Source organism: Aristolochia californica, unplaced genomic scaffold, assembly GCF_029961685.1.
Source record: "Aristolochia californica isolate CCGP_79_NKW_82.1479 unplaced genomic scaffold, dmAriCali1.0.hap1 SCAF_6, whole genome shotgun sequence".
In the NCBI taxonomy this organism is placed as follows: domain Eukaryota; kingdom Viridiplantae; phylum Streptophyta; class Magnoliopsida; order Piperales; family Aristolochiaceae; genus Aristolochia; species Aristolochia californica.
The window spans coordinates 38,606,363-38,627,815 of NW_027182257.1; the positions used below are offsets into that span (position 1 = coordinate 38,606,363).

The 21,453-nt window shown below is 40.3% G+C and overlaps 2 protein-coding genes across 3 annotated transcripts in view; both read left to right on the plus strand.

The window, feature by feature from the left end:
- The window catches only part of LOC137934445 (DNA repair protein RAD51 homolog 3), a 29,063-nt gene extending 14,160 nt beyond the window's left edge, over positions 1-14,903 (plus strand). Inside the window, exons 8-9 of one of the 2 annotated variants that reach the window (XM_068778777.1) lie at positions 13,862-13,952; positions 14,396-14,903. In XM_068778777.1, coding sequence (XP_068634878.1) covers positions 13,862-13,952; positions 14,396-14,571 — 267 coding nt within the window. In that variant the 3' untranslated portion in view covers positions 14,572-14,903. The remainder of the gene's footprint in view (positions 1-13,861; positions 13,953-14,395) is intronic. The other variant, XM_068778778.1, reaches the window with a different exon arrangement.
- A 437-nt stretch (positions 14,904-15,340) lies between these two features.
- On the plus strand, positions 15,341-18,779 carry LOC137934067 (transketolase, chloroplastic). The gene is made up of 7 exons (XM_068778274.1): positions 15,341-16,001; positions 16,402-16,492; positions 16,596-16,701; positions 16,801-17,083; positions 17,172-17,320; positions 17,416-17,569; positions 17,657-18,779. The coding sequence occupies exons 1-7, from the start codon at positions 15,504-15,506 to the stop codon at positions 18,614-18,616; spliced, it is 2,241 nt and encodes a 746-aa protein (XP_068634375.1). The 5' UTR covers positions 15,341-15,503; the 3' UTR covers positions 18,617-18,779.
- The last annotated feature ends 2,674 nt before the right edge of the window (positions 18,780-21,453 follow it).

Consider the following 21,453-nt stretch of genomic DNA (forward strand, 5'->3'; position numbering starts at 1 on the left):
TTTCAGTTATAAAGGTTTGAGGTTACCACTCCTGTTCTCCTTCCAGTGTATCAGGAGATACCTTTGGAGTGGTTTCTTCTACTTCCTATGCAATTGAGAAAGTCTCACTCAAGTCCCTCTAAATGCCAAACATAAAAAAAAGAAGTCAAAATCAAAATTGAAATGTAAAAACAGAAAAAAAGACTGAGAAGAAGAAAAGCGAAGACAGAATGAGGGTGGAGAACAAGTTCGGAGCGAATGTTGTCACCTATTGAAGAGAGGAATGAGGGAGGAGGAGATTGGTGAGATTAGAGGTGCTGTTGCTTGTGGAGATGAATGATAGTGGAGAAGGAGATCGAGGTTTGGGTTAAACCGTGAGGGAAGGAGATTGGTGAGATTAGAGATGCTGTTACTTGTGGAGATGAATGGCGGGGGAGAAGGAGATCGAAGTTTGGGTGAAGCTGTGAGGGAAGGAGAAAAATCATTGGTGGGAAAAGAGGAAAGAAAGGAGGAAGAAATGAGAGATTAGGGCAAGTTAGTGACAATTTATAGTTTCTCAAGAAATTGCAAAATTACCCTTATATTAATAGGGTAATTGGATAATCGGATATGGAATGGGAAGTTTGCATTTTTGTTTTAATTAATAATCAGTAATTGGGTAATTTTACTCGATTATCGAATATTGATCAAAAGAAAAAATACATTCCATTTAATAAACGACAGATAGAAAATCGGGTAAATAGGTAAGAGTGACAACTCTACCCATGAGATTGTGACAAGTGGCAAGGCTCAGTCCATCTCTCATGGGATTGTGAGATCGTGACAAGTGGTAGGGCTAAGTCCACTTCTCTTCAGATCGTGACATAAAACAAAACTAAGTTCATCTTTCATTGGGATTGTGACACGTGGTGAAGGTAAGTTCACTTCTCATGAGATTGTAACACATGACAAGGCTAAGTCCCTCTCTCATGTGATTGTGACACGTGGCATGGCTAAGTTCATCTCTTTTGCGATTGTGACACATGGCGAGGCTAAGTCCACTTCTCATGAGGTTGTGATGTAAGGCAAGGGATGGGTGAATTCAGATTATGTGACTCTTAATTATATCATATGTTCGATGACATGAAGCTTCATGGCCGTTGCACATGGCATTCCTTTTGGTGCCATGTGTTGCCTATTGGTATGATTTATGACCCACTTTACACCAAAGATAATCTGGACCACTAATCTTTGATCGAAAAGCTCTAAAGGATGATCCACACGTTCGATTTAACTTTGGTCGTGGTCTCATCTTGATCAATTAATTAAGTTGACCTTTGTATTTGCTACCTCAGACTTGCATTGTTGGTCAAAGTTTCAAATTTTGATTGTTGATTGAGTATGAGTTGACCCGTGATCTTGACTTTAAACTTTTATTACAATTGGCCAAAATGTTTGATCTATGGTTGACCATTGGTCAAAGTGTTGACTTTCATCGTTGTTTGATTATTCGTCAAGGTTTTTAGCTTTGACCAATAGTTGACTAAGTCATTTAGCGAAGTTCTTTGCACAATTGGTCAAAACTTAATTTTTAATTGACTTCCAGTTGACTGTATGTTGACTCCGCCAATTCCTTTACTTCGATCTGCCCTATTGGTCAGAATATTTTGCTTTGGCCTGTTATTTATTGTGGTCAAGGTATGTATTTAACTTTAACTATTAGTTGGACTTCAAGATCTCCATCGTTGATCGATATTTCTGATTTGGATTGTCGATCATAGTCATGACTTTGGTGACTAAATTTTCATGTCTAGAAATGGCCCCCTCAAGACTTTGTTCATCATAGAGATGTGCAAGGCTTGACATACTTGCTTGAATTCACACTGCATTTGATTTACATGGGCCTGCTAAACCCAATTTGTTTCTGATCTATTTAGTAAGCCCTAGATTGCTTCTCTTGTTTGTATGAATAGGGCGCCACCCTCTATCTTTCTTCATGCCACATAGTGAGTCTTATCAAGCAACGATCAGTTTTTGAGGTCAATGAGTTATAAACACGGATCCTGAAAGATTAATGCACTGACCTTTGTATCTCCTACTTGGATCTTAAAGGCGAATGGCTGGTGGATTACTGAATCCCTTATCTGATGACAACATTCAAAGATGGAAGCAAATTGGAAGTGGGTCTGAGGCAGCCTTTTATTATTACCCAACTTGCTAATCAATTTAAAATTGAACTCTGAGCTCCCATTCAAACCAAACTTAATAAGCATATGTGTTGCCTCTTGCTATTTTGCTCCAAGAGCCTTGTAAATTGAAATGTGTGGGAGGACCATTGCTGAATTATGAATGGCCTTTAGAACAAACATAATTCTAATGTTTATTAGCTGCACTGATAGACCTGCTCGGCCTTACACAAATTTTGCTCTATCTTGGTAAGAAGACCTGGCAGAAATCATATTTTGATGTTACCGAAGAATTTCATTTGATCTAAGAGAGTGGGCCCTGTTGAAATCACCTTTATATTCACTGGAAATTTGGAGTATAAACAAATACCCAGATCTGCTGGATATTCTCAAATCTTATCGTGTATTCCGAACAAGTATCAGAGGAGCATGCACTGCTTTTTGAATGAAACTTCATTGTGATAGGAACTAATCTCATCCATAAACTAGTCATTTGAGACGGACACTTGTTGACTCCTAACAAGTGAAAACTTTGACTCAAAATCTCTCTTTATCTCCATTTGTTGCTCTTGATGTACATGGGTGTTCTTTAATGGGCCCTTCTACTTAGTAATTTAAATTTAGAAATCTTATGCTTCAAATAGTCTTTTTGATAAGCCAGTTTGGATTAAAGTGTTTGGATTTAGTGAAATTTCTTAGCTTTCCAATGATGACAATGGAAGAGTTGTTTCAACTATGATCAGCTTAAACAAGAAATCTATCTCACAGTTAAGATTAATAACAACATAAGTAAAGCACCTGGATGTGCAAATCCTCGTTTGATAAGCGTGGAATGCAAGCTCAACCAAAAAATTCAAAAATGAACACATTTGAGCTCCCTATTTTCTCTTCAGGTGATCAAGCATGGAGAAGTCAAATACTTATGTACTCACCCTTGCTTTTTCCCTTGATTCACGTTTCCCATCTGATCAACACCCCCTTCCCATCAACTTATATTCTGCAAGTTTCTGGTTGCCAGAACCTTGTGTGTGTGAGTGTAAGCTGGTGCATGTCACCAACTTCCTTTTGTTTTTCTTCCTACTTAACTGCTGCTGTCTATCTTCTGAATGATATCTCTCTTTTGGTTGTTGTTTAATTCATGCTAGTAGACATGAAAGTTTGGTCATCAAATTTAGGACCAAGATCAATGGTCGAGATCATGAAGTCCAACTAATATTTAAAGAAAAAAATACACCTTAATCGACAACAAATAATTGGTCAAAGTCAAATTTTTTTTACTATTGACACGAGTCAAAATCAAGGAGCAAAGGCAGGGTCACATAGTCAATTGGAGGTCAACTAAATCTCAAGTGTTGACCAATAGTGCAAAGAATGACTAAATCAACTATTGGTCAAAGTCAAAACTTTGACCAATAATCAGGTAACAAAGAAAGTCAACACTTTGATCGATAGTCAACCATGGGTTGAACATTTTGACCTATTGTGATGTGAATTTAAAACTACCATCACAACTCAACCTATATTCAATCGACAGTCAAAGTTTGAGACTTTGTTTGACAATGCAAGTTTGATGTAACACCTATAGAGGTCAACATGAAGTGAAAGGTGTTGATTGATCAAGGTGGGGCGATTACCAGAGTTAAAACAAACACGTGGATCATCCTTTGTCAAAGATTAGTTGTCCAGATCATCTTGGTGTAAGGTGACCCATTAATCAAACTCTTAGGCAATAGTGAAGCACCATGTGGTGCGACCATGAAGTTCCATGCCATCTGACTCTTGGCATAGTCAAAAGTCACATGATTTGAACTCACCCATTCTTTGCTATGTATCTCGATCTTATGAGAGGTGGACTTGGGCTTACCACATGTCATGATCCTATGAGAGGTGGGCTTGACCACAACATGTGTCGTGATATTTTTCAGAGATGGACTTGGTCACTCCATGTGTCACAATGCCATGAGAGGTGGACTTGGGCTTGCCGTGTGTAGTGAACCCATGAGAGGTGGACTTGAGCTTGCCATGTGTAGTGGACCCATGAGAGGTGGATGTGGCCTTGTCTTGTGTCAAGATCCCATGAGAAATGGACTCGGCTTTACCATGTGTCACACTCATGAGGAGTGAAATTAGGCTTCACAATGTGTCACACTCATGAGGAGTGGACTTGGCTTTGCCATGTGTCACACTCTCGTGAGATGTAGGTTTGGCAAAAGCAATTAAAGGAGTTAAAGGTGGGGTGGTTGAACCTCCTCCACTATCATATAAATAAATTGCTACTTTAGCCTTTTGGAAAGAGTCTTATGTTGAGAAGTGAATTGCTAGAGGATTGATGAAGCACTCTTAATAGTATCACCATTTTGCTAGAGTCATGCTGAAGAAATTAAGTTTAGAAGTTTTGCTTCAGAGTTGTAAGAAATAGATCATTCTTGTTTGTCACTTTATTGCATCTCAAATCCGCTACACATAAATGTAAGATTCAAATCTGTTTGTCCAACAAGGTACCGGAATCTGGCATCTAGGGGGGGTCTATATGACCCTACTAGGTACTGGGACAGACCTTTGTTTTGGGACGAGCTCCTAAACCTCGTTCAAAACTTGTCGCTGCCATGCCTTCTGGCAGGAGATTTTAACTCCATCAGATTCTGCAATGATAAGCTGCCTCCAGCAAGCACATCTCCTCGTCGATGAGGAATTTTGCTGATTTTATAGGCAGCTGTGCTGGAATAGATTAGTCTCTCCGGCAAATCTTATACCTGGTCTAATGGTCAGCGCCTCCCATCCTATCAAAGCTGGACAAATTCCTAGTCAAGAGCGACTGGCTAAGACTATGAAAACACAGTTGGTAGAGTGCTGGGCCGTGCCACCTCGGACCACTGGCTAATCCTTCTGGACATCCACTTTGGGCAATGGGGTCCATCTCCTTTCAGTTTGGAAAATTAGTGGCTAAGTGACAAGGGCTTTGACACAACCTTCTTTGATGGGTGGCATAATCTTTTTGTGGGAACATCGCTCTGCAAATTCTGCTGAAAGAATCTCCCTCGCTTAGATTGCTGACCTTGACGCGTCTGAAGAGCACAAGTGCCGGTCTTCCATTGAATTCTTTAACCACATTTATCTTCAAAACAGATTTCAATCCTTAACCCACAATCAAAGGATGCATTGGAAACAACATGCTTGATTAAGTGGCTGTCTGAGGGCAACACAAAAACAAAGTTCTTCCATGTTGTCGCCTCGGTAAGTAGGGCTAACCAAGTTACCTCGCTATGTATCAATAACAAGGTAACATCGGATAGAGCCTCCATAACTAATGCTTTGGTGAGTTTATCAGCTTTTTACACTGAAGATTGTGTGAACTGGCCTAAAGTTCAGAACATCAGATTATCCAAGATCTTCCCCACTATTGCAGCATTCCTTGAGCTCCCCTTTTTGACTATGGAGATTGAGAATGCCACTCTTGGCCTCCCCTACAACTGCGCCCCCGGCCAGGATGGCCACAGTAGAGAGTTCTATAGGAGTTGGCCAACCATTAGAGAAGATGTTATTGCCATGGCTCATGAACTGCACCACAAGGGTATAACATATAAAAACATGGGAGCTTCATTCATTGTGCTGATTCCAAAGAAGACTACTGTTGAGGGGCCAACTGATTTCCATTCTATCAGCCTAGTCACAAGCACCTACAAGTTCATCGACTGCCTGATTGCTCACCGCTTAAAAATGGTCCTACCATTGGTGATTCACCGGGACCAATTTGCTTTCATCAAGGGCAGGAACATTCTCGACTCGGCCATGGCAGCCCACGAAATCATTGACTTCTTCAAGAAATCTGGCTTGCCTAGATTTGCTCTCAAGCTAGACTTTGAGAAGGCATTTGATAGAGTCAATTGGGGACACTACTTGATGACCTCCTTGGGAGGATGGGATTGGGTAGAAATGGAGATTTTGGGTTAACTACATTAAAAAAAAAAAAAAAAAACTGCATATCGTTGGCTTCGTACTCCCTTCTCATAAATAGCACAGTTTGCAGCTACTTCAAGGGCACCTACGACATTTGGCAAGGAGACCCCCCTCTCCCCCATGCTATTCAAATTTATCCTTGAGTACCTATCTTCAATTGTTTACTAAGCAAAGGAAGTCGGCTGGATCCATCCTATTGCTTCCCCGACTGAGTTTGACATCCCAATCCTTCAATTTGACGATGATACAATTTTCTTTGGAGAAGGCACCGTGGGTCAAATTTGGAAAATGAGAGCTCTACTTGGCCTATTTGAGTTATCTTCAAGACAAAGGATCAATTGGCACAAGACTGCTCTTCTCGGATATCACATTGACCTATGGACCTCCACTTAGGCTTCCCCTAGTTGATAGCAGGCCCCAGAAAAATCTATGGAGTCCTCTAGTGAAAGGCTTGAGCAGAGGCTTGCTACTAGGGGTGGTATCAAACTGAGCCGGTTTGCAAAATAGTTCGCGCTCGGCTTGGATCCGGCTCAGTTAAAATTGATTCAAAAGCATCTCGAATCGAATTCGAGGAACGGTTCATGCTTGTTTAAGTAACAAAGCCAAACTCAGTTGAGCCGCGGTTCGGTTCACGAACTCTCGAGCCAGTTCGATTACTTGCTAAAAACCCCTTTCTAGTTTCCGCTCATTCTTCTTGTCTTGTGTCGCGAATTTCCTGATTTCCTCCTTTGCTTCGATTTCGGGAGCCTTCTTTCGAAACTTTAGAGTCCATATGCGAAAATCTGCGATGCAGTCTCCCTCTCCTCCAGTCCTCTCCAATCCTCCATTCTTTCTCCAGTCTTCCGTAACTAATCCGATCGATTGATTCGGCTAAATCGAATTTGGACTCCCTCCCAGGCTGCCCTATTTTAAGACTGCGGTGCCCAAATGCTTGAAGACTCACCCTACTCAACTTTTGCATTGTGGGACTTTCAAATTATTACCTATCCTTCATGTCTTGCCCCTCCTCCATTTGCAATTGTGTTGAAGCCATCAAGAAGAGATTCCTTTGGAGAGGTTCAAACGATACCTTTAGGTAGCACCTCATTAATTGGAAAGAGGTTTGCATGCCACGATCTCTTGGTGGGCTTGGTATCTTTCTTACTAAAGATATGAACGGTGCTCTATTGCTGAAATGGTTTTGAAAGTTTAGCAACTACACAAACAATCTGTGGAGACTGATGGTTGCCTCTAAGCTCCAATGGTAGGGTGAATGGTGGATCCGGGGCGGAAGGCATCACAAGTTGTCTGCGCTGTAAGGGTCTTTCACTTCGCTTCTTCTATTCTTTGTTATCAGCGGTGTGCTTCTTTATCAGAAATGGAAGTAGAATTCAACTTTGGAACGACTGGTGTTGTAGAGAGAGGCCCATCAAGGAAATGTATATCACTCTCCTCCAAATCACCCTTCGCTAGGACATTCCTATCGCTGATGTCTGAGACACACCAATGCCTAGAAGCTCCATCTCCAGCGTGGTCTTAATGACGCCGAAGACACTAATATATGTTGCCTCTTGTCTGATCTGGATTCTATCAAAATGACCACATGCTTGACAAGATGGCCTGACTCCCCACAAATAATGGCCACTTCTCAATCTCTTCGGCTTTCTCTCACATTGTGGGATGAACCTCCAACAACACTGATCATGATGCTGCTATCATGTGGAAGTTATCAGTTTCCCACAAAATCAGATTCTACATTTGAACCGCTCTCCTAACAAGATCCTCACCGTGGACAACCTCCACATGCGTGGTAATCTCAGCTCATGCGGTCTTTGTCCCATCTGCAACGAGGATGATGAGACTGTCTGCCACCACCTCCTCCAATGCTCTTATTCCTGGAGAGTATGGATGGCCATTTTCCAGCACATTGGCGTCCAGGTTTGCCTCCATAGCAATCTCATTGGGACCTACCGGCTCCTCCTGGGGACTTCAATCCTCAAAATTGGTAAACTCATCTCCGCCTGCCTCGCCCACACTCCTTGGTGCATTTGGCTTGAGAGAAATAACTTAAGGTTCAACTGCAAATTTGGGAGCGTGGAGGACACGATCAACAACATTGTTGGTCTTGTTTCCTTTTGGCTTCACACCTGGAAAGAATTCACCTCTCTCGCGGATGTCCCCCTCCGAATCAATTGGCATGTCCGCGCCCAAATGTTTGTCCCCCCTGGGCCTCCTACCATAGTAGAATGGACTCCCCCTCCTCCGGGCATCATCAAGCTTAACTTTGACGATAACGCTCTTGGCTGCCCCGTCATTGCCGGTTTTGGTGGCATTTTATGAGACTCAAATAGCACCACCCTCATCACTTACTCGGGTTCCATGGGAATTGCTGACTCTACCTCGGCTGAAGTCTTTGCCCTTTTCCAAGGGCTTATCTTTTCTAGGGACTGCCTCAATGGCTCCCTCCTTATTGAAGGTGATTCTAAAGAGGTTATTGGCTGGTGTTCCAGCTCAATGTTGTCCCCTTGGAGCACTAGAAAGACTTGTAATCTCTTTTTTATATCACTTATTTAATCACTTGTTTTTGGTCTCATCTTCCTACTAGATCAACAAACTCTTTTATTGATAAGAAAGCAGCCCCTCCCCTCCTCTTGTTGTTTTGTTTTGTTGCTCTGAATAAAATCGCTCACCACTTTTGTCCAATCGTCAAACTAAAGGTATTTTAATTCATTTCATTTCTTATTTCATCTACAAAGGTATTCAGAGCTTGCTAGTGGAGATCAAATTAGAGGACTTACAAGAGAGATGACTTCACATCACTTGTATTTTTTTTATTTCTATACTTAAAGGTTGCGCCTACGTGTAGACCAACCACTTTGTACATCCACAATGACCCTAAACTACCTCCATCATCTATAACTTATTGAACAATTTGGCATCCTTCGCTTCTCGAGATGCGCTGATTTTGTTGTTCACAGAGGAATTGATGGAGCTTAATTTACCACTTTTGCTGATTTTTTATGAATTGAGATACTAAGCAACTAGGGTTCTTAGAAGATTGTTCCTTTGCAGTTGTCGCAAAACCAAAGGCAGGTGAAGTTTTTAGTCTCTCTAGTCTTTGAGCTTCTGCTCTCATCTTTCTTTTTATTTAATAATTTATTATTACCAAAGATGGGTTCTCAGACTCAAATTTGAACCTTGGCTTTTCATCAATTCATTCTCATGGCCGACAACCCAATTTACAATAGCATAGGATTGTGGAGTTGCAATACCATAGGATGGAAAACTATTAATGCCCATGGTTTTTCTGGAGGAATTCTGATAACGTGGAATACAAATTTGATTGATTGCATGGATACTATGAAGACATCTTCAACTGGGCTTAAAATCAGAGATGGAAATAATGGACAGATTTGGGAAATTGTAGAAGTCTATGGGTATCGAGAATGCAATGCCATTTGGAATGAATTATGATTTTTTTTCAATTATGGGCTGTTCCTTGGTTCTTTGCTGGTGACTTCAATGCAGCCCGTTTTTGCAATGACAAAAATCCTCTATATACTCACATTACTTCCATCATGTGAGCTTTTGCTGATTTCATTGGAAGTAATGAGTCAGAGGAAATTAATCTTTCTGGAAAGGCATATACGTGGTCAAATGGTCAACAAAATCCAATTATGTCTAAATTGGATCGGTTTATAGCTAATGGAGAATGGTTACAAATATATCAGTAGACATCTGGAAAAGTTCTGAACGGGGTAGGATCTGACCATTGGCCAATCCTTCTTGATACTAGAATTGGTCAAAGGGGCCCAAAACCATTTCTTTTTGAGAACTCATGGATAATGTACAAAGACTTTGATATTCTCATGAAAGAATGGTGGGAGGATTTCCATGTTCAAGGACCGGGAGGATGTCATTTTCCTCTAAAGCTTAAAAATTAAAGTCTAAGCTTAGAACCTGATCTTCAACGAAAATGGCTGCAGATGTTGCTGAGAAAAATTCTATTTTGGCTCAAACTGGTATCCTGGATGATTATGAAGAGCAGCAGGGTCTCTCTCCCTTGGAATTCAATGATAGAATTATGCTTCAAAGTAAATTTCAGGACATCTCTCACAGTGAAAGAGACCATTGGAAGCAATGAGCCAGATTGAAGTAGTTAAAGGAAAGAGATGGAAATACAAAATTTTTCCATGCCGTTGCATCAAGCAAAAGGAGAGCAAATTGAATTACTTCATTATGTATAAATGATGAAGTAACTTCAGACCGAGCTATGATTTCTAACTCCCTGATTAGTTATTTTGGAGGACTATAGACTGAGGAATGTAACAATCAGCCTATGATCTGGCATTTACATTTTAAAAAGATTACTCCTATAGTAGCTAATCTTATTGAGCTCCTTTTTTCTTCCAAGGGGATTGAGATTGTTGTTCTATGAATTTCCAATGATAGAGCTCCAAGGCCTGATAATGGAGAATTTTACAAAAGAAGCTGGCCAATCATTAAGAATGACATTCACTCAATGTTTCATTCGTTTTATCACATGGGAGTCACTTATAGGAGCATTGGCGTTTCGTTTATTGCTCTCATTCCAAAAAAGAAGCTGCTGAACACCCAAGGGACTTTTGTCCTATCAATTTAATGTCTAGTCCTTATAAGGTTAGTGCCCGCCTCCTTGCAAACATACTTAAAATTATCTTGCCAATGGTGATTCATCAGAATCAATCAACCTTTATCAAAGGAAGGAATATTCTGGATTCAGCAATGGCAGCGCACGAATTAATGGATCACTACTAGAAATCAAGAAATCAAAGTTTTATCCTCAAATTGGATCTCGAAAAGGCGTTTGATAGAGTTGACTGGAATCTTTTTGATAACTTATTGAATAAGATGGGATTTGGTTATAAATGGAGATTTTGGATGAGGAGTTGTATTTCTTTGGCATCATATTCTCTACTTGTCAATGGAACAACATATGGATACTTCAAGAGCACAAGAGGAATAAGATAAGGTGATCCTTGAATTGTTAGTCTCTTTCCCACCTCTCGTGTTTTTCTTGGATCATGTGGTTACCAAGAGGTAAATATATTTGCTACTTGATTCTTGGATGAGAATAGGGAATAATATTTTCTTTAGTCAATATTTTTTGGAACAAAATTATAATCAATTTTAGTATTTGTTACTTTGATTCTTTCATGATAAACTGGAATGCTTGGCTCTGTCACAACAAAGAGGCAACTGGTTTATCTATCTAGGCTATAAAGTTAGCCAACAAACTTTTCGCCCAAATCCACTCACATGTGACTTGTACGAGTGTTTGATGCTTTGCTTCAACACTTGATCTTGCAATAACACTTTGTTTCTTACTCTTCCTTGTGACCAAAGTAACCCCAGCCAAAAACACTAGATGTCCTGTTTGATGGTGATCCATCCTAGTCTTCATTAGAAAATGCGGCCACCCAGAATGCCCATGTGATCTGTATAGCAACCCTTGGAGCATTCCTTGCATACTAGTTTTACATCTAACGAGTAGTTCTAGGAGCACTCATAAATCCATTAGCCACTCCAGCACTCATATATGGAAGCAGATATCAGGATTTTGACACATTCAACTCTTTCAAGCAAAAAAGAAGAAAATTTAAATGCAAGACAGTTGTACAGTTCTGAGACAACTTGACTTCTTAACACCTATCGAAAGTTGCAATAATCAATGAGAAAAGACAAAAATGCTAGGGAAGGATTTCTGGCACATTCTGTAATGAGAAAATAGGATGAAGGGTATCTGATAGGATATCCATCTCAGACACATTCTCATGGCTGATATACAAATCACTGACCATTCTTCAGCTCCTAACAACTTTGAACAGTTACATTAGGGACTCTAGGACCGTCTTGAATAGCATGTTAATATCCTAGATTCTCATAATGATGAGAATTTTAGATTGAGAGATCAAATAGGGAGAAGTTGAATGAGAGAAACGATGAAGTTGAAGAGGGTGATCTCAGATGCTTCATCTCATCCTCTCATAGTTTGTTTTATAGTGTTTCATTAAGTTGATCTTGCTTTCCTTGTTTGAGAGAGACTAAATAAAATCTAAAATTTTTTACACAGCAGCTATCCTTTATGGCTCAAACTGTAAGCCTTCTTTTACTCAAACTCTTACTCAGGGGAAAAGCTACCTCTGGAACAGGTGCTCTTAAGTTTTGGTAGCAGCACATGGGACTCAACAGATCAATCACATACAGATTAGTTGTACGTGTGCAAAAGTAAACAACTGACTCCAGTGGCTGGACTTATATTCATATTCAATATTTTCTATTTAAGTTTATACTTAGTTTTCATTAAGTCGTATGAAGATTGAAGCTTAAATCTTAAAAGACAATTTTAACAGGTAGACATAATAGTTTAGACAGGTCTTTTTTTTTTTTAATTGTAAATCATGAAGCAATTCTTGGAGATATGTGCCTTAAATTTTAAGTTTTGTTCCAGGGTGCTCTCCTTATTGAGAGTGATTTAAAATGTAAGATTAATTAGTGCTCTGGGATGAAAGAGCCTCTTTGGCATCACTGGTCCTGTTACTTTGAAATTATGGAGCTATTTAATTCTATTGTTTGTAATTGGAGCCATGTTCCTAGAGCAGCCAACAACTTTTTTTTTTTTTTTTTGAGGAAGATGTGTAAAAATTTATGTGAAGAGAGGAATACAACCTATCATGCAGGGCTGTCCTCCACAACAAGGTGTTGGAGGGAAGAACCCTGTTTGCCAAGTGATTGGCGGATCTGGGGATATGGACACATGTACCATTTAGATTAGAAGTTATACCCGTTTTGCTTGAATGTTTGCGAAGTGATTGGCGGATATGGGGGTATGGATCCATGTACCATTTAGATTAGAAGTTATATTAAAAATTTCGAAATAAATATCCTAGTGCCGCCAGGGTGGGCGAATTTTCTTAGCGCACCAATTGATGATGACCTTGGAATCTCCGTCGATGATGAGTGGCCCAACGAGATGGTCCTAAAAAACCAAGAGGCCTTGAAGCATCCCAACAAGTTCTGTGGTAGTGAGTCGGAAATATCTAGAGCCCCTGCAAACGAGTATAAGAGAGGGGGTTTCCTTCCAATACCTCATTGTTAGGGACTCCCCCTGTTGTACTTTTTGCCTTTGGGCTTAGTGAGATCAAACTTTCCTCAAAAAAAAGAAAAGGGTTTGGTTCATACTTTCTGGTTGGTCATCTTCCATAACGAATGATATTGTGAAAATATGATGTGGCTTTTCTTATTTTCCATATCCGAAGTAATATTATAGTACTAATACTCCACCTCATTTATGTGGAAGAGAGAGTGAGTCCCATGAGGGAATCCCTTTAATATTAGATAACTTCTATTAAGCGAAAAAGGGTATCTTCATAATTTCAGAAAAAAAGTGAGGATACTTGGTGATTTTTGTGGCTATTGAATGCATCTTCTATAATTGAGATTTTGATCTATCACTTGTTTCAATTATGGGTCGTCAGTGAAAGTTGCTGCCGTTTCTCTCAAATCTCTAATTCCATTTAGTTAAAGTTGGATAGGGCATGCTGTAGTAATTCTTTCTAGGTCATATGCCAGTTGAAGTGCAAACTTTCTGGGTTTTATTCTTCTTCAAATCTGAACTGCAAATTGTGGTTTCTTTTCTCCATCATGCTTGGTTTCAGGTTATTCTCAGTTGTGCTTGGTAACTGGTCTTTCAACTAAATGTAATACCTTGAAAATAACAATATCATTGTTCTTCTATTTAGGTCTCCATCTTTTCCTTTGAGCAGGTTGTGTTGTTGAATCAAGTTACGACAAAGATCACCGAAGTTTCATTCCAGTTAACTCTCGCACTAGGTATATCATCACACTGATCTTGCATGCTGGGTGTTAAAGTCTGCCAAAAAATGTAACTGAGTTATTCATGCGATTAAATTGTGTGTCAATTTGCTTAATTTGATGATCTAAAATCAGTTTTCAACCGTGTATAAAATAGCTTTTCTGTTTTCTTTATTTCATGCATTAAAATGCAGGTGTATATTTGAGTAAATCCTTGCAGCTTGTGGCCTGCTTATGACGTTCCTCTTGTTTAGCAGTAGGACAATGTGCAAAGAGTCCAGTCAAGAAATTCTCCTCACGAGTAAATGTTTGAAGTATCATAATTCTGAAATAATAATTCATCTTCTTAAGTGAAATGTTCTGGGTGAAGCACACAAAGATTGAATGGTTCTTATTTGGTTAAATCTTAATTTATTAGACTAGTCTTTTGAGTTTTTTGTTAATTTATGTACTTTGAACAGGTGGCAGTTGGTCTCATGCTTGCACAAATCGGATTATCTTATACTGGAATGGCAATGAACGATATGCACACATCGACAAATCCCCCACTTTGCCTGCAGCATCGGCGCCCTTTTCTGTGACAGGTAAAGGGATTCGCAGTCCAGTCTCAAACTGTAAAAGAATTAAAATGATGTAAACGTTAACTGGACAAAAAAAAAAAAAAAAAACACTTCTCCTTGCTTTGTGTGAGCTGAGACTGGCTTTTGCTGTAAAGATTTCTGGATGAGCCAAAATGATTAGTGAAAGCTATCCTCAATGGAGGGATGAGATGAGTTCTTCCGACTTTAGTAGACCCTTGGAGAGGCCAAAATACAGGTAAAATCTTTGAGGACACTCAACTGGCTCTTGGCTTTCTGACTACTGATTCTTTTATTAATCTTATTTGACGATTAAAGTAGAAAAGAAAAAGCAAAGAAAGCAGCCATGGTATTGTTAGCAATGTAGTGATGTCACCTACTTTAATCTTTAGACAAATTTCAACGTGATATAGTGTGTAAAATATGCACATCCTGTCGCCCTTGTCTCTCTCGGTTGTCTTCTGCAAAGAAGGCTCCTGGTTTGAAATTGGACTCTGCGCTCGCTTCCCACTAACCTCGTTCTTACCGGCAGGTGAGAGATTCTTCGGGTAAAGTTGTAAGAGTAAAAGCCGGCTTTCTTGACCTCAATTAAGCCTTTTTTAAAAAAAAACCTCTTTTGGTAGAAAGGAAATTCCGTATCGGCAAACGAAGACCAGCACTTGACCGGGGAAACCAATGTTGTTGAATCAAGAGCAAGAGCCACTGGAAAATTATTATTTTTTAATAAATGGAAATGATCTAGAAAAACTGCAGGCAGTCGTTTCCTACCCTCGTTGAAGGGCTAGGATGATTCCACCAAGAGCTGACGGTCATGGAGAATTCCCACCTCGCCTGCCGCAGATGATTAAGATCAGTTGGCTGATGGCTCTCTGCTCGTCAGCCAAAAAACCGACCCTCATCTAAAGCGTCTCCAATCAGCCCGTATTCAAATCTGTAGAAGGGAAGCTGCGCCCCTCCTCTCCTTACCAACTCCTCCGTTATCTCCGCAGCCATGGCGGCTTCCTCCTCCCTCACCGTCTCTCATGCGCTCGTTGCCCGTGCCACGGCCCACCATGGTTCCTCCAACCCCAGCGAGCGCGTTACCCTCCCAGGCTTCAACGTCAGTACCTTCGCCGGAAGGGCCGTCAAGTCCTCCTCCTCTTCCTCTGAGTTCTACCGCAAGGGACGCAAGCTGCCGGCTGGTGGTCGCAAGGCGCCGGTCCGCGCCGCCGCCGTGGAGACGCTGCCCAAGGCCGAGACCGCCCTCGTGGAGAAATCAGTCAACACCATCAGATTTCTTGCCATTGATGCCGTCGAGAAGGCGAATTCCGGTCACCCCGGTTTGCCTATGGGATGTGCGCCAATGGGTCACATACTCTACGATGAGGTGATGAGGTACAACCCCAAGAATCCTTATTGGTTCAATCGCGACAGATTCGTGCTTTCGGCCGGCCACGGTTGCATGCTGCAGTATGCTCTTTTACATCTCGCCGGATACGAAAGTGTCAAGGTAACTATGTGTTTTTGTTTTAATGTGAACTCTTTTGAGTTGATCAATCCAAGTACTGAATAGGTCTTCCCGTCGCTAGGGGAAGTTTTGATAGAAATTCATTCCTGAGCAACTGATCTACTTTGGTCCTGATCTCTCTGAAGTCTTTCATTTTTTTTTTTTTAATTTGATATTGAGAGAAACATAAGCAGCAGATCTACGTTTGTTAAGATCTGCAATTTGTGCCAGTTTTGCACGTTTTTACTTTCTTATAGATTATTCGATTTTTGCTGGTGCGACTTTAGAAAAGGAAAAGTTAATGAAAAGAGAAAGAATGAGGGAACTCAGTCTTCTTTGATTTCTTGTTGTGAATGTATGCTTGCCATCTTGTTCATCCAGTCGTCCCATCTTCAATTTGTAGGAAGAGGATTTGAAATCTTTCCGCCAATGGGGAAGCAGAACTCCTGGTCACCCTGAGAATTTTGAGACTCCTGGTATTGAAGTCACCACAGGTTTGTTCTTTTCGTTGAATTGATCATACCTCTTTCTGCTTAAAAGGGTTAAAAGATAGAAAACTTACGTGTTTCCTCTTTCCTTGTGTTTTCTCTTATTTAGGCCCTCTAGGACAGGGAATTGCTAATGCAGTGGGTTTAGCTCTGGCTGAAAAGCATTTAGCTGCCCGTTTCAACAAACCTGACAACGAGATTATTGATCATTATACGTAAATCCTTCTTGCTCTAGATCTTCTATTTCTGACATTTATCTCGATCATGGTAATTCACTTTCAAATGTATTAAGATTTCCCTTCCCTTTATCTTAGGTATGTTATTCTTGGGGACGGGTGTCAAATGGAGGGAATTTCAAATGAAGTTTCCTCTCTTGCTGGACACTGGGGTCTTGGAAAGCTGATTGCATTCTATGACGACAACCATATATCTATTGATGGAGATACTGAGATTGCTTTCACTGAGAGTGTGGACACCCGCTTTGAAGGTCTTGGCTGGCATGTCATTTGGGTGAAGAATGGTAACACGGGTTATGATGAGATCCGTGCTGCCATAGAAGAAGCCAAGGCTGTGAAGGACAAACCCACATTGATCAAGGTGTGGATTCTTCAAACAAATCTTTCAAGAAGTTTGTCAGTTGTAATAAATAGGACACCAGTAAACTGTTAATGTTATTGTAATACAGGTGACAACCACTATTGGTTATGGATCCCCAAACAAGGCCAACTCATACAGTGTGCATGGTAGTGCATTGGGAGCCAAAGAAGTGGATGCCACAAGACAAAATCTTGGATGGCCTCATGAGCCTTTCCATGTGCCTGAAGATGTGAAGAGGTTTGTGCAGCTTTGGAAGGGTTTCTCTCCATCTTATGTAAAGTAAGTTGTTTTTCGTCGGTTTTACTGATGGGTAGTTCCTGATGCTTATGTAGCCACTGGAGCCGCCATGTTGGAGCAGGTGCAGCTCTAGAAGCTGAGTGGAATGCAAAATTGGCAGAGTATGAAAAGAAGTACAAGGAAGAGGCTGCAGAATTAAAGTTAATCATTAATGGTGAATTTCCGGCTGGCTGGGAAAAGGCTCTTCCGGTGAGTACTTTGTGATCATATGACCCGAATGATATTATGAAGTTGTCTAACGTTATCACTTAATTCTTTATATATATTTTTTTACAGACCTACACTCCGGAGAGCCCTGCAGATGCCACCAGAAATCTGTCCCAGCAGTGCCTAAATGCACTTGCAAAGGTTCTACCAGGTCTTCTTGGAGGAAGTGCTGATCTAGCATCTTCTAACATGACTCTACTAAAAATGTTTGGAGACTTCCAGAAGGACACTCCTGCTGAAAGAAATGTTCGCTTTGGTGTTAGGGAGCATGGGATGGGTGCCATCTGCAATGGCATTGCCCTTCACAGTCCCGGGCTCATCCCTTACTGTGCAACCTTTTTTGTCTTCACAGACTACATGAGAGCTGCCATCAGGATCTCAGCATTGTGTGAGGCTAGAGTCATATATGTGATGACCCATGATTCAATTGGGCTTGGGGAGGATGGTCCTACACATCAGCCGATCGAGCACTTGGCAAGCTTCAGAGCCATGCCAAATATTCTGATGCTCCGCCCAGCTGATGGTAATGAGACTGCTGGAGCCTACAAGGTTGCGGTTCTCAACCGGAAAAGGCCATCTATTCTTGCTCTCTCCCGTCAGAAGCTTCCCCAGCTTGCTGGAACTTCAATTGAAGGAGTTGAGAAAGGAGGGTACATCATTTCCGACAACGCTTCTGGAGGCAAACCAGAAGTCATTTTGATTGGTACTGGTTCTGAATTGGAGATTGCTGTTAAAGCTGCGGATGAACTGAGGAAAGAAGGGAAGAAGGTTCGAGTGGTTTCTTTTGTTTCTTGGGAATTATTTGATGAGCAATCGGATGAGTACAAGGAAAGTGTTCTTCCATCTGATGTCCCTGCGCGGGTAAGTATTGAGGCTGGCTCAACATTTGGCTGGGGGAAGATTGTCGGAAGCAAGGGCAAGTCTATTGGCATCGACCGGTTCGGTGCAAGTGCTCCTGCAGGAAAGATATACAAGGAGTACGGAATAACAGCTGAAAGTGTCATTGCTGCTGCCAAGTCAATACTATAAATTACGCTTGATCGTCTTCTTGGTCTCATTCTGTGTTAAAAGACGATGCATTTGGATTTGGATCCCATCTTCCAGACTCGGCAATGGCATTGGAGAAGAAGCCAGTTTAAAGAGAATTTGTCTTTGGCATTTGAACGATAATAAAGCCCCCTTTTTGCCTTTATTTTTGTGTTTTAATTTCATTGGCAAAGCTTCTTCTTGCTCTTATTGAACCAAACTCCTGAGCACGTACTGTTTGGAATCTGTTTCAGTAACTACTTTTTTTTGCTGGGGAAGTGATGAAATCTTTTCATATTTCTATTCAATATCATTCAGTAAAGCCAAGAAAAAAGTGCCGCTCTTCGTCGGCACATAATCAACAAAAGACGAAAATGCTGGTCAGCTGAGAGATTGTGTCGAAGTGACGCAGTACAAATTCATTGAATGATTCGTGTTGTAATTCACCGGATAGCCTATGAATGGACGACGGAAACGGCCTTCAACGGATCAGGCGGAGAATACGGACCACTCAGTAAGGGTAAGGTGAGCCCTCTGGGACGTCAGCTGGATAAAGTATTGGAGGCGAATAAAGCTCATCTTCCCAATCAACGTCCCTGTCTGCCTCTACGCGAGGCCAGCAAATTCTACTAATTGGATCATCTCATGTTTCATCTCTCTGTGCTTTATTCGAAGAGGCAGAGCATATTCCACGGCCCTCTGGAGAGGTGAAAAGCCGGACGGACTCTGGGGTGACAGTGTTTCGCAATTCCCTCGAGGCATATCACCTGGAGAAATTAACAAACAGTAAGTTTTTAAGTATCTGGACGAAAGATGCTCAAGTACTTTAGATCAGGATTGAAGCACGCGATACAAAATTCGAAGTATTTAAATAAGAAGAGGCTCAATAAAAAATTATTCAAACTTCAAGTTCAGTTTGTCCTTTGATGCCCTGGTATCAGGAAATGACAAGATGCTGCGAAAGTTTTGAAGAGCATCTACGATCATGAACCTGCTGAGCTAAAGCAGGGAATGATACCCAGATATACCCGTGGAAGAAGACGCAGATTTTGAGTTTTGAAGAGCAACTACGATCATGAACCTTCTGAGCTGATGCAGGGAATGATACCCAGATATACCCATGGAAGAAGACGCAGATATTGTTTGGACAAGCTAATAACAGTGACACTGCGAAAATGACCAACTAGAAGCCAGATTATGCACTGGCTAAAGAGGCAAATCGCCAACTTTTCGCTCTCAACGCTCAGATCATAGTTGGTTTTTTGTCTTGAAACTGTTAAATCAAACCATGACTACCTAACCCATGTTACAGTTCATGATTATTTGAAACGGTGGCTCTGATTTGCTATCCTTGTAGCAACGAAGAGCATTGGTGTAATTGCTGTTGATTAAACATAGACAAAACCTTTGATCAATGAACGGTTAATTTCGACAGTCTTTATAAACTAGAGGATCTTCCTTATCCACGTTAAATCGCCCTCAGATTTGTTCATCTATGTTCAAGCTTTGATAGATAATCTTTTAACTAGTTTATCATGGTATTGAAGGGAAAGTAATGCTTAATCTCTACTCACAAACAAGCAAAGCTCCATGAAAATTTATCATGAAGCAAAACCTCTAGGGAAAAGATACACCTTGATCCCATAATTGTGTCACATAATAATCCTTGAAGAAGTTAGCAGTTATGAGGAGGAAAGATAGAAATCCAACGAATGTCTACATTTACAGTTTTAGAAGAAAAAAAAAACCCTAATTTTTGTTGTAGTGCTGAAGGTCTACACAACAATAGTGCCAAATAAACAAGAGTACCAATCCTTTGTTTCCAGCCATATCTTCCTCCACGTTGTCTTTTGTTATTATTTCTACATTGGTGCTATTTAAGCTTTATGAAAAAGAAAAAAACTTTAATGACTTGTTGTAATTGGAGTACATGAACCCCTATTTATAATAGAAGAAAGTAGTAAAGTCCAATTACACCCAAAGTCTAACACTTAAAGATAAGTCTTAGCTTAATTAAATGACTCAACATAAATAAAAGACTAACATAACTAAAATACCTTTAAACTGAAACTCTTCTGTGAAACCTCCTTTCATAATAATTTTGGCTCTTTAAGACTTCTTATTGTGAGAGTCATGTAAGACTCTTCCATATTTGCTTTTCAATACTCACCCTCAAGTTAGAGTTTATAACTTCAACTCGCAATGAAAATGATTCTTGGTCTTCAATCTTTTTTTGCTGAAAAAAATTCTTCAAAAATACAATTATTCATATATGCAAAAATTTCGTCTTTTGTGCTTTCCCTTTCTTGAATAGTTTGGTTACCTAAAAATTACCATAACATATGGAATAAAATACCTCTTTCTTGTACTTTTTCTACTTTTCCTCCTCAAGTTGAGAGGTAATGGCAGTGATCTCAGCTTGAAACAAATAACATAGATATAGTAATAATCTCCTCCATCATGGTGTTCCAAGGATAAGTACAAAACTGGACACAAACTCTCAAAAAGTAAAAATGGGTGATAAAACATAAGTTGAAACTAGCATAAAATGATTTCAAACAAAAATAGTGACAATAATCACTAAAGTGGGTAATGCCTGTCATTCACAAGACAGTAATAAAAAACCCAAGTGTACCAATAAAAAGTCTCAATGGACTTAAAAACACCCATACATATAAAAAGGTAAACCAACTGAAGCAACACACAAGAGGTTGGCCCAAAGGGGTATGTGAGAATCAAAAAATGATGGTAGGAGAAAAGTAACCAAAAAAGGGGCGGTAAGTGAGTTTTTTTCCTAATATTGTTGATCACTAACAACAATGGAAAAAGTGACGCAAAAA

Bases quoted from the DNA above. Each gene is read 5' to 3' on its own strand.
- LOC137934067 (XM_068778274.1), top strand. From the start codon at position 15,504: ATGGCGGCTTCCTCCTCCCTCACCGTCTCTCATGCGCTCGTTGCCCGT. The intron at 16,002-16,401 runs GTAACTATGTGT...TTCAATTTGTAG, and splicing joins CCGGATACGAAAGTGTCAAG to GAAGAGGATTTGAAATCTTT. The intron at 17,084-17,171 runs GTGTGGATTCTT...ATTGTAATACAG, and splicing joins ACAAACCCACATTGATCAAG to GTGACAACCACTATTGGTTA.